General features: G+C 37.0%; 1 protein-coding gene and 1 pseudogene across 1 annotated transcript; both read right to left on the bottom strand.

Moving 5' to 3' along the window:
• Positions 1-1354: 1354 nt before the first annotated feature.
• Positions 1355-16265, bottom strand: CCDC28A (coiled-coil domain containing 28A). The gene is given in 8 exon segments (XM_055324648.1): positions 1355-1925; positions 5015-5037; positions 7084-7238; positions 10489-10652; positions 11184-11383; positions 15761-15925; positions 15927-16027; positions 16205-16265. Coding segments are annotated over 8 exon segments (927 nt in total). The 3' UTR covers positions 1355-1867.
• Positions 13283-13915, bottom strand: LOC129509235 (BAG family molecular chaperone regulator 2-like; annotated as a pseudogene).
• Positions 16266-18057: the final 1792 nt, after the last annotated feature.

Raw genomic sequence — 18057 nt, 5'->3', positions numbered from 1 at the left:
TACTGTCTCAGGACCCATCCAAGAAAAACATGTTACATGGCAAAATTTCCTTTTGCTCTGTCAGACCCTAGAATGCTATTTCCCCACCCTGGAACCCTGTTCTCTCCACCCAATTGAAAAGTTTACAAGATTGTATTTAATGTTCTGCTAACTTTCTCAATTTTAAAAGGGGTTATGAAAAAGACTGATTAGATAAATTGATCAAAATTCTTTGAACTCAGAATGCCAAAAGTTACTAAAATTACTAAAATTTGTATCATTCAATGGGTTTCACTCTCCCACCCCAAATTAGGTGATTTCTCTGTCCTGGAAATGAGGAAGCAGCATGGGCCTCTTCCAAAATGTGAAGGCAACTGAGCTATGACTGAATAAACAAAATGTGGCATACCACACAATGAGATAAGTACTGACCCATGCTACAACATAGATGAACCCTGAAACCTTGAAAATATTGTAAGTAAAATAAGTGAGTCATAAAAAATCATGTAGGATTCCATTTATACAAAATGTTGAGAATGGGCAAATCCATAGACAGGAAATAGATTACTGGTTGCCAATGGCTGGGAGGTTTGGGAAATGGGGAATGATTGCCAATGGGTTTTTTTTTTTTTGGAAAGATGGAAGTGATGAAAATGTTCTACAATTAGGTTATGGTGATGGGTGCACAACTCTGATTCCACTAAAAACCACTGAGCTGTACACTTTAAAGGGTATATTTTAGGGGGATCCCTGGGTGGCTCAGCGGTTTAGCTCTGCCTTCAGCCCAGGGCATGATCCTGGAGTTTCGGGATCGAGTCCCACATCGGGCTCCCTGCGTGGAGCCTGCTTCTCCTTCTGCCTGTGTTTCTGCCTCTCTCTCTCTCTCTCTCTCTCTGTCTGTCTCTCGTGAATAAATAAATAAAAAATCTTAAAAAAAATAAAAAGGTATATTTTATGGTGTTTATTTCAAAAAAGCTGTTGTAAAATGGGTAATTATTAACGTTTGCTGTACATTACTGGTGTTAGCTGTTGTGATACGCATCTTATACATGCTTTTTTACTTTCTCCTCATAACTACTACAAGTTGGTTATTAATCTCATTTTCTAGAGGAAAAACAAAAAAACCCAAAGAAGCTAAGTAAATGGGCATGAATAGAAAGCTAAGGAGGCAGAATGGGGATTCAAGTCAAGGTCCAACTTTAAAGTCCATGATCTTTTCATAACTAACACCAATACTGAAATGTGCAAAAGGTGCAAAATCTGGAAGAAAATGATGTAACCTAAAATTTTATAAACACAGCTTACTTTTGAGGACTGAACTCTTGTATTCCCAGACTGAGGACTACAGGTTTCTTCAAAATAAAACAATAAAGACTAATTTAAAATGATCACTTTATTAAAAATAGCAAATCTCACAAATACTCATTTAACATTTTGTTGGCACTGGCCACTGGAAAACACACCAGTGTGTGTACTGATTGTCTAACGTAAACTGAAGCAGGGCTGCCACAAAAAGCCTGTGCATCATCAACTTATAATCAACACGGGACTAAGTTTGGTGAGCTCAGGAAGGATAAACCTTCAGCCCTATTAATAACATTTTGCGCACTGCATTTCAAGTATTACCCCCATAAGGCAACAATAGAAAGCATAGCAGCACAGCCTCTGTATCATATTTCCTGATTAAGCCTTCAACAAGGCCGAGGCTCCGGTTATGGCGAATAACAGCAAGTCAAATTTACTAAAAGCAGTAGTGAAAACAATCATTGCACTGGCACTTTAATGACTTTATTCCTTGTTGTGGAAGATGATTCTGCTACTGGATTCAGCTGGAAAAGTAAAAAATGCTGTTTTTCTTCAAACCACAAGAAAGCAACCACATGTCATTTTAGCTGGTAGAAGAAGTATTTGGGACATCTTGTGCATCTGCCAAATGTAGTTTTTGTCTGGATTCATCAGTTAAGATTATTTTCATTCTATAATGAGGGCTTCTTTTAAATTATGGGAAATCATACTCAGGAGCTATGAGAGGTATTAAAAGAAATATGTTTAAAGGGAAAGTGCCCATATAGCTCCTGAGAAACTTGGATGTGATAAGACAATTTTTAAACATAGTGAAGTAATTATATCCAGAATTTGAAGACTTAAAAAAAAAGTCACTAAATCAAGATTATGTTACAGGTTCTAATAGAGCACAGAATTATATCAATGTGGCAAGAATCATTTTCATGGTAAGGAACTGATGAGAGGCAAATATGAAAACTTACCAGATTAAAAAAATAATAATTTAAGAGGACAACCCCACTTTATCATCTTTGGGAAAACAATTTCTTTGCAAAAGTCAAAAAATAAAATCAAATCATCATAGCTCTAAAACTTTTTCTATAATCCTCTGAATTATTCTTTAAGAAGACTAGAAACAGAATGGAATTCCTGCAGGTATTATTCCCTTTCCTTATCATTAATGTCTTTCATTTTCCTCTTTCATCTCTCTATATAGATCCACCTGCTACCTACTTTTTCAAGCCCCAATTCAAACAATGCTATAGATACACTGAGAACAACTAAAAGCTAGTAATACACATATGGCAAAGGTTACTAAAGTATATAGACAGGAGTATTGCCAAAGATATTCTCGTCCAGTTGGAAAGTGGAAATTTAACACATACAGAAATCAACAGATAATGAAATAAGACAGAATGCTAGTTTGAGGTACAAATAAAATGCTATATGGAAATAGTCAGCTTTGGTGTTATTTGGTAAGGGAAAGGGGGAGCAGAGCAACTCTAGGTAGGAAGTACAACCTGAACAAAGGCATTAAGGTAAGCATGAACATGATGTGTTCTCAGAAATCCAGAGAATCAGCTTAGTGGGAATGAAAGATAATGAAAAATATAACAGTAAGTAGGCTGTGATCATACTATTGAGAGCCTTTGAAAATCTGACATGGTAAAAAAAAAAAAAAAAACCAAAAAAACAAAAAACTTGGTCTGAAATAGGAATGGCAAGAGGACAGTGATGTTTTTAGGAAGAATAATTTACTGGTATTGTCTAAAGTCTACAGCAGTACTGTGCAAAAGAAATATAATGCAAGCTACAGATATAATTTTAAAAATATATTTAATTTACACTAATATATCAAAAAACTATCAGCATAATCATTGTAAAAAATATTGAGATATTTTACATTTTTTCATGCTAAATCTTTGAAATCAGTGTACAAAATTATAGTTCTAGCACATTTCAATTTATATTAGCCACATTTCACATGCTCAGTAGCTACATGGCTAGTGGCTACCATATTGGACAGTATGGCAGCTCCAGGGTTGGAACAGAAGAAATTTGAAAGGTTATGGAATAAAGTGATGAGGGTAGGGAATGAAGGAAGAATAAAAGGCAGAATTGATGATGCCTGACAAATAACTGTAATTAAGAAATGGCAAATAATTTCCTGCCCACATCCAGGCTCAATGGCAGGTAGTGCCATGGTTAAGTAGCAATGTCTGATATAGTCATAGGAGGAATTTAAATAATCTTGGAGACTGAAATAATAGAAGCAACTGATGACAGAAAGGGAAATTAGGAGGGAAGTCTGAATAGAGAACAATTATTACAAATGAGGAAACTAGGGTTGCCAAACTTTGTTCAAGGTTACACACCTGCTTACCAAGATTTGAAACCAAGCAATCCAAAGCCCATGCTCTTGTATTCTATCATGTTTCCTTGTTCAACTGTTGTGGTTGAATCAAGTCAAGTGGTAAGATAAATAAACCTAATGTTTAACAGAAACTCAGTTCCTAAACTGATGTGTCATCTGCACAGAAAGAAAAGCATAGAATATAAATAAAGCTCAGAATGAAAATAAGGAAAGAAAAAAGAACTACTACGAAGAGAAGACTCATAGTTAACTCATATCTAATCCTCAAATTTAAGTCCTTCTTGGCAATGATGTTTCACATTAATGTGCCCACAGTTTATGTGGCTTCTCAAAATCTTATTTTCTTCATCTGTAAAATGGTAAGTATACCACCACCTACTTATAAGAATAGGACCAGATGAGAAAATGCATGTAAAGCCCATCATAAAAAATTTGGCAAGTAATAAGTACTCAAATAAGATGAACTATTTAATTGTTATTACTGGATTTGTATTTACTTCTCTATTTCTTCATTGTTGTTACTGCAAATTTTAACAATAACAGTAGTGTTATTAAGAGTAATAATAATTTGTATATATATATACATATATATATACACACACACATATTCTACATTTTGAAAAATTTCATATACAAATCATTACATGTAGCAATTACCGTATAGTACAGAGGACGCTTTGAGATGTTAAACAATTTATCCAAGGTTAATTATCAAAATTATCAAAACCAAATTTCAAAAATCACATCTCTGGACTCTACAACCAGCATCCTTTTCAGTATCTCATTATTTAGTCCAAAAGGACTAAACTCTAAAATTATTTTATAGGCAGGATAATTTCTTATTGTTCTTATATATCTCACATTGTGCCTAGGACTATATCCAAAAATACATTTTGAAAAATTCCTGCAATAATTGCTCCAAATTGAAAAGTTAAAACCTAAATATTTTACATGTGTTTTGGTGATTTCCTTTAAGCTACTTCTATAATACACTTTTATTTATATCTAAAGTATTCTATGTAATGATAGTAAATTAAGTTTTGCATATTATGTCTATATAACCAACTGCTATTTAACTTAAGAATCCAAGATTCAAAATAATTTCCATGGCAACTAGCCTAATCCTCAAATCTCTTAATTTTTTAAAAATTTGTTTTAAAATTCCAAAAACAATACAAAGCAAAGCAGAACAAACCAGAAACAAAATGGCAGCATACAAAAAACAACTGAAAATGTCATTTGGAAACCAAAAGGGAAGAGAAATGGCCCCAGTAAATAACAGCAGGGCTCTTCAGAAGTTATAATTTATAACCAGAAGTTATAACCAGATGTTATAATTTGTAAACTTTTCACTGTTGATATTAGGCAAAAGGATACATGGAAGAATTCAGTTCTTCTAACTGTAACAGAAAGAAATTTAACTTTTATAAGAAAAATATCTTAAGTAGATAATTGTTTACACATTTTAAAATAAACTATTTTTTCATTTAAGCTTTCTTTAAATGAAAAAGTAAATACTGAAAAAACTTTCCAAAAATCTCAGGGTTGCGAAATTCACTTTTACAAAGTAATTATAAAGTATCGTTAACATTTATTAAACACAAATATGAGGAGAGAAACCAGGTAATAAACACTAGAGTTTTATAAAGATTCTTAGAAACATGAATAATTATAATCATCTCTATTATTAGTTTTTAAAAGTTGCCATTTTAATGATCAAAATCTTTAAAAACTTCTGTGGATTATGAAAAGATTTCACATATCATTCAGTTTTCAGGATGAGGTAGAACTAATCACACCTATTTTACAGAGGAGAAAATCAAAGTTACAGAAATATTAACTAAATTGACAATATTCAGATATAACTGAAATGCAAATCCCAGACTAAACAAAGGCTTTCTGGTTTCAAATTCAGTGTTCTCTCTATACCATAGTCACTTTCCTAAATGTACTGCAAATTAAACTTGTATTTATTAAGAGGAACAAGTAAAAGGAAATACTTGTAAGACCGAACACAGTAGATATGAAATAAAACATGTAGGCTTGAAACTTTGAAAGTCTGGGCCTACCATTTCCCTTACATTTACTTATTCAAAGGATAAAGAAAACCAACAGAAATGAAACCTTTTTGTCATTAGTGAATATAGAAACTATTCTGAAATTAAAGTATATTGAATTCAGTTTATTTTTATATCAAAAGGTTTTTTTTGTTTTTTTTTTTTTAAAGATTTTATTTATTTATTCATGAGAGACAGACAGAGAGAGAGAGAGAGAGGCAGAGACACAGGCAGAGGGAGAAGCAGGCTCCAGGCAGGGAGCCCGACGTGGGACTCAATCCCTGGTCTCCAGGATCACGCCCTGGGCTGAAGGCGGCGCCAAACCGCTGAGCCACCTGGGCTGCCCTCAAGAAAAGGTTTAAAGAGGCAAATTTCATTAATACCTTTCAGTATAAGAATCATACGTAGTGTTACAGACAGGGCTATGTCCTCCCCTAACTCATACATTTTAGGCCTAATCCCCAATACCTCAGAATGTGAGTGTATCTGGAGATAGGGTGTTACAAAGATGTAGTAAGTTAAAATGAGGTCATTAGGGTGGGCCCTAATCCAGATGACTGGTTGTCTTTACCAGAGGAGGACATTTGGACATAGGCAACCCATTCATAAAAAGGTGAATGCCATGTAAAGATGAAGATGGCCACCCACAAGCCAAGGGAAGAGGCCTCAGAAGAAACCAGCTCTGCCGACGACACCTTGACCTCCATCTTTGGGCTTCCAGAACTGTGAGGAATGAATTTCAGATGTACCGAGTCTATGGCACTTTGTTGTGGCAGCTTTAGCATGCTAATACACATGGCAGTGTACTAAATTACCGTAAACACCAAATATGGTTCTGTATTTAGAAATAAGTAACCATCACCTGAGTGAATAATAGAAAATATATTAATCATGTCAGGATCGTTTATATGTTAAGATCTTATCATATATGTACAGAAGTAAATCTTTCACTTTTAGATTTGCCAGCATTCTCAGAATGTATGTGTAGATGTATATATGTCAATTTCTTTGAAATATATTTCTTTTTTTAAAAAAAGAGTAGAATACAATGTGTATGAGACCTGAAAATACTACACTAAGTGAAAGAACCTTGTCATAAGAAGCCACATACTGTGTGATTCTCTTTATATGAAATATCCAGAATAGGCAAATCTATACAGAGAGTAGATTAATGGCTGCTAAGGGGATGAAGAGAAGGGAGGATTAAGAGGGACAGGGTTTCTTTTGGGAGTGATGAACATGTTCTAGAATCAGACAGAGGTGATGCCTGCAAAACACTGTGAATGTACCAAAAACCACTAAACGGTATACTTTAAAATGATTAAAACGATGAACTTTCAATAAAAAATGTTTATGAAAGAAAGAATAAAGAAAAAGAATTATACTCACATCAGACAGAAGCCTGTCTAGATTGGAGTCACTGGCTGTTTTTCTTTTATCCTCAGGAAGTTCCTCTAACTCCCCATAGAGCTCCAAATTCAAGCGAGCTAATTTCTCCTGCATTCCCCGAACATGCTCCATCTGTTCGATGGAACATTCATTTCCTGGGGGAACATCCCAGAACATTAATAAAGATTAGGATAGTTCAAACTAACTGCCTGGAGGAAAAACTTTTAAACTCAAGGTGTTCACAAGAAATTAGCTTTCTTTCTTTTGTAAGTTACATTGTTAATAACTGCATATTTTCTGTGTATAATCACAAATCAAATCTCTGGCCAGGAAAACAATGATAATCTAAGAAATGACTGTGGACACTAAGAAAATAAGATAGGAAAGATTTTCTGTAAAAAACAAAATCATTAGGGCACCTGGCTGGCTCAATTGGTGCAGCCAGCAACTCTTGTTTTCTGGGTTATAAGACCCATGTTGGGGGTGGGCATCACTTGAAAATAAAATATTTTAAAAATTAAAACAAAACAAAACAAAACCCAAAAATCATCCTTTAGGTAAAGGAAATTCTTTTTTCAATAGTAATATCATTTCTAGAAGCAATAGCGTCATCTAATCATGTTCAATTTGACAACTGCCATTTTAACCGAATGACCTCACATTTTATAATAATGACGGAACTTGAGAATCCTATAAGAGCTTCAACCATGACTCATTTTTGCCACCAATTATGTATGCCTCCTTTAAGAAATATAAATGAAAATATTTATGAAGCATGAGAAATACAACGTAATATTTTCAGTTGTATACCCATTAGTGCAAGACAGCTTAAATGCTAAAGGACAGGTCTTACACTATTTATTAACTAGAATTGTCTGAGGTGGTATTATCTGCTCAGGGCAGCTAATATATATACAGTACATATTACATATTTTTTTAAAATTTTTTTTAAATTTTTATTTATTTATGATAGTCAGAGAGAGAGAGAGAGGCAGAGACACAGGCAGAGGGAGAAGGAGGCTCCATGCACCAGGAGCCTGATGTGGGATTCGATCCCGGGTCTCCAGGATCGGGCCCTGGGCCAAAGGCAGGCGCCAAACCGCTGCGCCACCCAGGGATCCCCATATTACATATTTTTATATAGTTAAGTATAGCCTCAACAACCTTTTATTTTGCTAGAGAATTTTATTTTTTAAGTAACCTCTACACCCAATGTGGGGCTTGAATCCACAACCCCAAGATCAAGAGTCACATGTTTCACTGACTGAGCCAGCCAGGTGCTCCTAGCCCTGACAACTTCTTGAAAGTAAAATTTTTTTTTCTAAAAAACTCTGGTTTTCTCAGAGGTATACTATAGCTCAGAAGTTGAAGTACATATATCTTAAATCAACAAGAATTTATGTAAATTACACGATTTCCTCCAGCTAGCTTTATATCATCTTCACACACCGACAATATTAAATTAACTACTGATAATTTTGAAGCTAGTTACAGCTCTTTAAAAAGAATCCTTTTCTCACAGAAAATATCTCATATTTCCTTTACTTTAATGATGTTTTTCAATAATTAACCGTAACCTGGAAGGTCAAGTGGAAGAAATACCCTAAAAGAGAGGTGTGTGTGTGTGTGTGTGTGTGTGTGTGTGTGTGTATACACATATGTATATACTGGTAGACATATAAACGTATCTCTATATAATATATATATAGAGAGAGAGAGAAAGAAAAGGTGGGGAAGGATATAAAGTAAAAATATAAAGAAGCAAAAATCATAAGAGATCTATGTGATCTAACATGAGAACAACAGAAACTCCAAAAGAATAAAAAGGAACAGGTGGAGGAGAAATCAACTAGCAATAGAAAAAATATTCCTTCAGATGAAAATGAGTTGGTAGATATGATGGGCTCACTGATTCCCAGGCAGGATTGTTGAAAAGAAAACTTTCAAACATAATCCTAGTATCATCAGCAATTTATAAAAGAACTCTCTTCTCTGAATTCCACCAGCAATAGGTATTACAAGTCTTTTAATTTTGCCAGTCTGGTGGTATGAGGTGATACCTCTTTGATTGCTATTGGTTATTTATCTTTTTGTTGGTACTGGTGGCCTCAAAAAACCAGCATATATGTTAACACTTTTGCATTGTGTGAGATTCTGTATGTGTGCATTCAATAATTTTTAAATCGCTTTAAAAAAAATACAGGGACATAATTCTATCAAAAAAAGGCTTATAAGGTGAGTTGCAAGCTGAATACAAAAGCTCTAACTATATGCTTTGTGAACTCATACAAAAATATCTACTCAGAATTTTTAATGAAACAATCAGTTAACTGCTCTTCATGAAAGAACAAGAAAATCAGATTCTTTTAAATTCAAAAATGAGGGGATCCCTGGGTGGCGCAGCAGTTTAGCGCCTGCCTTTGGCCCAGGGCGCGATCCTGGAGACCCGGGATCGAATCCCATGTCAGGCTGCCGGTGCATGGAGCCTGCTTCTCCCTCTGCCTGTGTCTCTGCCTCTCTCTCTCTCTCTCTCTCTCTCTCTCTCTCTGTGACTATCATAAATAAATAAAAATTAAAACAAAAGATTTTAAATTCAAAAATGAGGAATGGTGGGCAAGAAATAAGTTTAGGCTTAAAAGGATAAAGAAAAATGATCTTGGGACTTTCCCAAACTAAAACATTAAGTCTAAAATATTTAACTGACAAAGAATATTCCTTTTGTTTGTTACTTTCAGGATAGTTATTTCATAATAGCAATCCTACTTTAACATTTCAACTAACCTTCCCTTCTTTGTTTTAAAAAAAAATTTTTTTAAGATTGTATTTATTTCCTCATGAGAGACAGAGAGAGAGAGAGGGGCAGAGACATAGGCAGAGAGAGAAGCAGTACTTGATCCGAGGACCCCGGGATCATGCCCTGAGCCAAAGGCAGATGCTCAACCACTGAGCCACCCAGGCATTCCTATCCCTAACCCTCCCTTTTTTTTTTTTTAAACCCTCCTTTCTTTTAAAAAAAAAAAAATAATATTTTCCTGGAGCCTGGGTGGCTCAGTTGGTTAAACATCTGACTCTTGATTTTGGCTCAGGTCCTGATCTCAGGGTTGTGAGATTGAGCTCTGTGTAGGGTTCCATGCTGGACAAGGAGCCTCTCTTTGCCCCTCCCACCCTGCACATTATCTCTCTCTCTGTCAAAAAAAAAAAAACCTTTTCCTGAAATTTCAGAAGACAAATTATAGTCCACGACCATAACAAATGAAATATAGGATGATTGCATGTTATGCCTCTGGACTCTTTTTTTTTTTAATAAAATAAAATGATACTTTTAAAAGGAATGGCAAAACAAATGCAAAAAATAGGATGCAAACATCTTGAAAAGAAAAACAAAGGGAAATATCTATGGCTTGCCGAATGCTTGAAGTTTTCCAGAGTGGAAATCATTCAAAAGGCTGAGAAGCCCTCTCTCCATTTCTTGAACATCTGAGACATCGGTGAGAAAAGAGTGCTGAATGGGAGCAGGCTGTGCACCTTTTCCTTCTCCACCCTGAGGTCTGGTCTTTTCTTTCATCACTCTGCAAAGATGATGCAATAAAAACATTAACTGCATATGATTATCTTTAAAAAGAGAAAATTATACATATATATAATATACATAAGATATATTATCTTGCTTTCCAAATATCTAATACTACAAAATACTCACATGCAGCAATATCCTATATCACATTTAAACCTGTTGCTCCTAAATTAGTTAAAAAAAAAACAAAAAAAAAATAAAAAAATTAAAAAAAAACAAAACAACAACAACAAAAACCCTGTATATTTTTTATTCCTTTTCTGGCTAGTGCATCAACTTTGTCTACAAATTTTCTCATTCTATTTTAATAGGAGACAAAGCAAGGGCGTTCAAACCATTCATTCTGCATGTTCTAATCCCTACACATTGTAACCTTCATTATTTTTCTCTAAAATCACACATGATAATGCATGCTTCAACTGTTTAAAAAGTCAAGCCAAGAGAAAAAAAGGGTTATAAGAATTATCGGATTCAGTATTTACTCTGATAGCATTTTGCTGTGATAATATAAAATAAAATAATTCACCTTTTTAACTTTGGTCGTTGTGAAGTTGACTGTGATGCAGGATTTGAAAACCCTGTGCTTTTACTAACTGGAATGGCATTTTTTTTGGCACTAGCAATCTGAGTAGAGTGGGCACTAAAAGACTTAGGACTCCTCCTCTTCACTTTCCGCTCCTCCATTGTTCTAAGTTCCTTATTGCACCAAGGCCAGCTTCTTATGACCTAAGGAAATACAGCAAAATTATACATATATGCTAGAATATGCAAAAATGAAAGGGTTTTTTTAAAATTTTTTTTTATTTATTTATGATAGTCACATAGAATGAGAGAGAGAGAGGCAGAGACACAGGCAGAGGGAGAAGCAGGCTCCATGCACCGGGAGCCCGACATGGGACTCGATCCCGGGTCTCCAGGATCGCGCCCTGGGCCAAAGGCAGGCGCCAAACCGCTGCGCCACCCAGGGATTCCATGAAAGGGGTTTTTTAAGACCCACTTCATAGGAGGAAAGAAGATCAAGAATTTCAGTGGCCATTAGATAAAGTTAGAATAAGGATCCTTTTTTAAAAAAGATTTATTTGAGAGAGAGAGTGATCACGAGTGGTGGGGGGGCGGCGGTAGAAGAAGCAGACTCCCCACTGAGCAGGAAACCTCGATGTGGGGCTCGATACCAGGACCCTGAAATCATGACTTGAGCTGAAGGCAGACACTCAATCGACTGAGTCACCAAGGTGCTTCAGAATAAAGATCTAGCTGCTGTGCTATATATACAGAAGCCACAGAAGCCCTAAGCAAAATCCGTTAGAAAATTTTTTTCACCATTTTCTTTATTCACTCACCCCACAAATATTTACACTATTCCACATGCCAGGCGCTATTCTGGATATTGGGAAGATAGTAGTGAAAAAGACAAAGTCTCTGTCCTCAAAAAGCCTCATTATAGAAGGGAAACAATACATGAAAAATAAAATAGCCATGTGATATTCTCAGCCCACTCAAGATTTAGGTGGTCTTTAGATCTCCCTGCTAAAATTTATTCTTAGAAGAACCAACTAGATTCAAACAGATACAGATACAACTGAAGAGGTATCTGCATTTTTTTTCTAATCAAACAGTTACACTTTAATTACTGAAGACAGTATAAATGGATGTAACGCTTTAAAATGTATATATACCTTTGACCCAGTAAGTCCCACTACTGGGAATTTATATAAAGAAAATAAAAAACAAAGAAGGAAAAAAGTCTCTGTATATAAATATGTTGCAGGAATAAGCAACAAATTAGAACAACCTAAAAGTCTAGTAAGGGGAATAGGTAAGTAAATTATACAACCATACAGAATAGAGGTTTTAAAGTTGACAATTAGACTTTATAGCAGCATTTTTTTAAAGGCAAGGTACAACACTGTATTTTTGTAATGATTAAAAATTTAGAGAAATTATACACTTGGAAAAAGATGAGGTGGACATATAGTTGTTCACAGTGATAACATTAGAGTTGAATTCTCTCACACTTTATGCCAAGCCTTTATATATTTCAAGACTTAAATTCATATCATCAGATGCGTAAATCTTAAATATATAAATGTCCAAAAAAAGTGCTTTCTGAAAAAGATTATGTAGGGAAAGTTTCTTACTTTGTGATTTCTTTTGTCCTTTTAAGCACACCACGTAGTTAACAGGAGATGTGTGGTGGTAAGTTTGTGTGCTGCCTAATTTCAAGAATTTCTAGTCAACCTAATGCCCCATGTGCCCAAGTATCTCCATGCCAGATAAAGCCCAGGACAGAACAATAATGCTTTGTGCCCAGGCTGAGCAGTTACTCTCTCCTATATACTAAGCATTCATCCACAGAATAGTAAATATATATATATATATATATATATATATATATATATATTAGGTGCTAGAGCCTAATACAAGACAAGAATTCAATCTAAAAACTTCTAGAAAGATAATTAAAATATTTCTAGTTTTAATTGTATCATTCACAAAACGATGACACTGGAGTATCTTCCTCATCTCAAACAACAATCAATATCAAAGGTTATGCCTAATACAAAGAACTAGTGTTTAATCATTTTTATGCCATTATTTTTAAATGCTCTTATGTTTCAAAACTAATTAAATTTGCCTTTCAGTATTTTGTTGCAGAGTTTTAGAACCAGCTCCTTTAGAATGCTCTAACAGCTTGATGGCCTTGTCAGAGTTTTCAATATTTCTAAGCAGGGTCTCTAATCTTCTCTTAATTTCCTTCTGGTCTTCAAGAGCACAGCCAATTCCTATGGACTGAAACTTCTGGTCAACAGGCCCCGGTGGCACCTCAGATGACCATGCACTGTACAGGGATATTAAGTGACTCTTGGCATTTCCCAAACCATCCAGAAACTTACTGATCACCTCATCAATAATCCTGGTGGCATGCTTTAGGGATTCTTGCTGCTGGGGGTTTCTGATTGTTTCTACTGAAACTTCAACAGTGAGGGTTCATCCCATCAAACAGTTTGCCATCAGATTTAATTCTTCTCTTTCTCCGTCGCTGATCTGCCTCATATCCTGGCTATTCTGGATGCTGTGGATCATTTCCAGAAGGATTTCTTTCTCTTGCTCAACAGCAGTTTCGGCTTCTCTCAAAGCCTCCACCCTGAGCTCCAGCTGGTCCAGGCTCTCCAGCAGGTGGCTGGAGTGGTCCGCCATGGAGGAGGAGCAGCAGAAATGCCCCTCATTGGCTTTCGTGTTGATCTTGGCCTAAGCCATATGAGGTATCTGCATTTTAATTAACAACTAGAAACCATATTTCAACTACCAAGCAAAAACTCAGTTTCACCCTAGGGATAATACTGGTTCTAGTTCCTTGATCAACTGAAGTTCTGTAAAATTAAACTTGTTCCATGACTATTTTGAATATAACTTTCTCTACTTATTTCCAAGGATACAGGAAACTGTATTATATACGTTTAAGTTTGCTAGTATCAAAAGTTACACTATGAAGCTCCAGGTCGCCCTTCCATAGAGAACACAGACCCAATATTTTCCCCTTATTTCATGTATTAATCAGTTTTATTTTCCTAACAGTCATCCATCTAAAAATATCCTACATTTTTTAACTAGGCATTCTATTAAATTTTTTTTAGATTTATTTATTCATGAGAGACACAGAGAAAGAGGCAGAGACATAGGCAGAGGGAGAAGCAGGCTCCCCCCCAGGGAGCCTGATGTGGGACTGGATCCCAGGACCCCAGGATCATACCCTGAGCCAAAGGTAGATGCTCAACCACATAGCCACCCAGGCTTCTCACATACTATTAAATTCTTTTTTTTTCTTTTTTTTTTTTTTCTTGTGGGACTTGACCCCGGGCCGCCAGGATCACGCCTTGGGCCGAAGGGAGGCGCCAAACCGCTGAGCCACCCGGGCTGCCCTTAAATTCTTAATGATATTGTTTCATATATCATGAGAAGTTTACATGGCTATTTACCTCATCAGACTACAAAGTGCCTTAGCAGTATTAGCCCTTTTTGTGTACACTGTGATGAATGTAACCATGCTATGACTGTTCCAAAAGATTCAAATTCACTGATTAGACTCCTAACATAATTCTTTGAGAACTTTAGTGAGAATAGATTTTTCCACTGGATTTTAACCAGCAGTGGACTTTAAACCATTTCAGCTTAGTGGGCTCAAGGTGGCTCTAAACAATCATAACAGGCACTATGATACCTCAAAAAGAAGCAAAGGGTTTAAAGGAAAGGCTCTAATGACCAGTCTTTAATCCCAGTTACCAAGGGCAAATTCATCCAAATCGTGGCTAACAATTTTCCTTTAAGATACATTTTTAGTAACAGAACAGACATTCTGGCGTTGTTTCAGCATACAACACAATGTAAAAGGAATTTTAATAAGCAACTGAATAGAGACAATGATCTGTATAAACTTGTGATACACATAAACACACTCAACCTCGAGTTTAATGATGCTAATACACATTTGGTGAAACAAGAAAAAGAAAAAAAAAAAACCCAAAACCTGAGGAAGTAAAGCTATGCAAATAAACCAATAGTGGTTTATTTTAAATTTTTAAAAAGATCTTATTTATTTATTCATGAGAGACCCAGAGAGAGAGAGGCAGAGACACAGGCAGACGCAGAAGCAGGCTCCACGCAGGGAGCCCGACGTGGGACTCGACCCACGGGTCTCCAGGCTCAGGCCCTGGGCTGAAGGCGGCGTTAAACCGCTGAGCCACCTGGGCTGCCCCCAATAGTGGTTTAAACTACGATGTACTGAAGGGCCAGGACTAGAAATTTACCCATTTTTGGAAGGCAAATCTCTGCCACAGAGAACCGAAATCTCCCGTATACACACAGCAAGGAACCTTTTAGAGAAGGCCTTCCCAGACTGCTCAGTTACTCACACTGGTTCTGAGTGCCAGGGACGCACAGCCTCCAAGCAGGACCACTAGGAGTCCCTCTTGACTTCACCTCATTCCCCTTCCTCAATCTGCCCACACGGTGACCCTTGACTTTCCCGAAGTGAGCAGTGACCAGAGTGGCGGCAGGGGCCTAAAGGGGACACGCTGCGGGAACGACTTTGCTTCCACCTCATACCTGAGGAAGGAGAGGATGGGGGTTCTCTTCCTCAACCTGCAAAGACCCCGGAGTCTCCGAAGCCAGTGCCGCAGCTGCAGCCGCCGACGCTACTGCTGCAGCTAGAGCCGGGGTCACATCCCGGACCCAGCGCCGCCACAACTCCTTTTGTTTACGGAAGTGACGCGAGGGGGCGGAGCCTCCGTGCCCCTGGCGGGAGCCTGGCCTCTTCCTGCCCCACCAGTACGGCCTCCGTCTCCGCCCTTGGCACCGCATTGCTTCCACTGTCTTGTCCTCAACTGTACTTTAGGCGGACGCGGAAAGGGAGACTCATAGTTGGGCTTTTATTTTGGGTTCTGTGGCCCAGAAGCCCGGGGGGTGAAGGAGTGGCGATGGAGGCAGGACGGGAAACTCCGAGCCCTTTCCGGAAGCTGCCCCGCCCCCTGGGTGAGTGTCAGTTCCCACGCACTACAATTCCCAGCATGCTATTCGAGCAAGTCCGGAGGCGGAACCAAAGTGTCGCCATAGCAACTGAGTCCACTCCCTCTCCCGGATGTCTCCAGGTAAACCAACTTTTTTTTAGCATGGAAGGCGGCAGGAAAAGTCGTGTTTCTGCTTAACGACCCCGGGCCGAGCCCGTAAATGCGATTTTATTACAATTAAAAGCTACTGTGTTCAGGCCGTAGACATATGTTAATCTCTCACCTTCACTACAATTCTACGAGGTAGGGGTTTTAATCCCCGTTTTAGAGATGAGGACTCTGACACTCAGAAAGACTAATAAATCCACGTCTCTCTGTCACCAAGACAGTTCTTCCGCTCTACATATTTCTTCCTGAGAAGGAATTGTGAATTGTGAGAGACGAACTATCCTAAATGAGGGGACAGATCCATATTTCATTCCCTAGTCTGGTGGATATCGTTTCCCGTGTGGTGTTAGGGTGGGGGAGGTTTTAGGTTTGTACATCTTTAGAGACTCTGGATAGTTTTAGGTTTTTAGATCTTATAGACTCCGAATAGTACCACATATTTCTACTGAATTTGTTAATGAGGAAACCGTACCTAGAGATTGACATCAATATATCAATTCTAGAAAGGCAGAGCAAAGTAGAAGTCAAGTATTCTAGTTTGGGATGTTTTGCCACCACTACTCCTTCCATTTTTAAAGATTCAGAAATGTTTTAAAAAGAAAGACTAAGTGAACATCCATGTATCCACCATCCAAAATGGTATGATGTTAAATGTTTTCGTTTTATATTTTTTAATGAAAGAAATAGAACATTACAGATTAAGTGGGTGCCCCTATTCCCAGTACCACTCTACTTCACTTGTGAGAGGCATGGTCTTGAAGTTGATAAGCAGCTTGCTAATCTAGGTTTGAATGCTTTCACTATTACTATATATTTATAAGCAACATATAGTATGACTGGGCTTTTGAAGATTCACATGAATGTTATTATATTTTCTGTATTGATCGACAACTTGGCTTTTTCATCTAACTCTGTTTTTGATAGCTATCCACATTGATACATCTGTCTAGACTTCATCTGGTTAGCTGTATAGTATTGTGTCAAAGAAGTTTGTCACACATTATTTGGAAATTCCTACAGTGATGGATATATTTAGGTTGTTTCCCATTTTTCACCATTACAAACAGTGTTGTAGGGTACAGTATTCTCGATATCTTTTCTCAATGTCTCTTAACTAATCTCTGAGTTATTTTATCTGTATGAGCAGAGCTTGCAAACTGTTGATTCACATGCTATTCTAATTTTTCAAATTGGTTGCTAACAGTTAAAATGGAACTAATAAAAAAAATGGATGTCATCCCATTCATTTGGCATTCTAATAATAATGGGAAGATCTGACCACACTAGATCTACACTGTAGCCTGGCAGCAATAAGTCAAGCAGACGAGCACTGTTTCCTGTGCTCTCTAGTTTTTCCCTAAGTCCTTCTGCTTTTAGTACTTGTCTGAGCCCTGTCGTATTTGCATTTGCAACCCCTAATATAATGTGGGGACACAAGAAGGTATCCTTACATGTGTACATATTTCAGGTCTTCAGAGTTCTGTATCGAGTCCCTATTTTGGCCAGACACTATTGTAGGAGGTCAGAGGGCATCTATAAACAAGTCTTGGACAAGAGCCCTATAGTGAGAGATCTTACAGTCTTGATAAAGGAGATGGTCAATAAATTAGTAAACAAAGTTTCAGTTAATGAAAAGTGCTCTGAAATAAAAGCTTAAGTTCACAGGGTGTTACTGCAAGGTGTGGGGTACTGAAGAGGGAGTGTCAGGGAGGGCCCTTCTGAAAAAGC

The sequence above is a fragment of the Nyctereutes procyonoides genome, unplaced genomic scaffold (genome assembly GCF_905146905.1).
Source record: "Nyctereutes procyonoides isolate TBG_1078 unplaced genomic scaffold, NYPRO_anot_genome, whole genome shotgun sequence".
NCBI classification, from domain to species: domain Eukaryota; kingdom Metazoa; phylum Chordata; class Mammalia; order Carnivora; family Canidae; genus Nyctereutes; species Nyctereutes procyonoides.
This window is presented reverse-complemented; position numbering and strand designations above follow the sequence as displayed.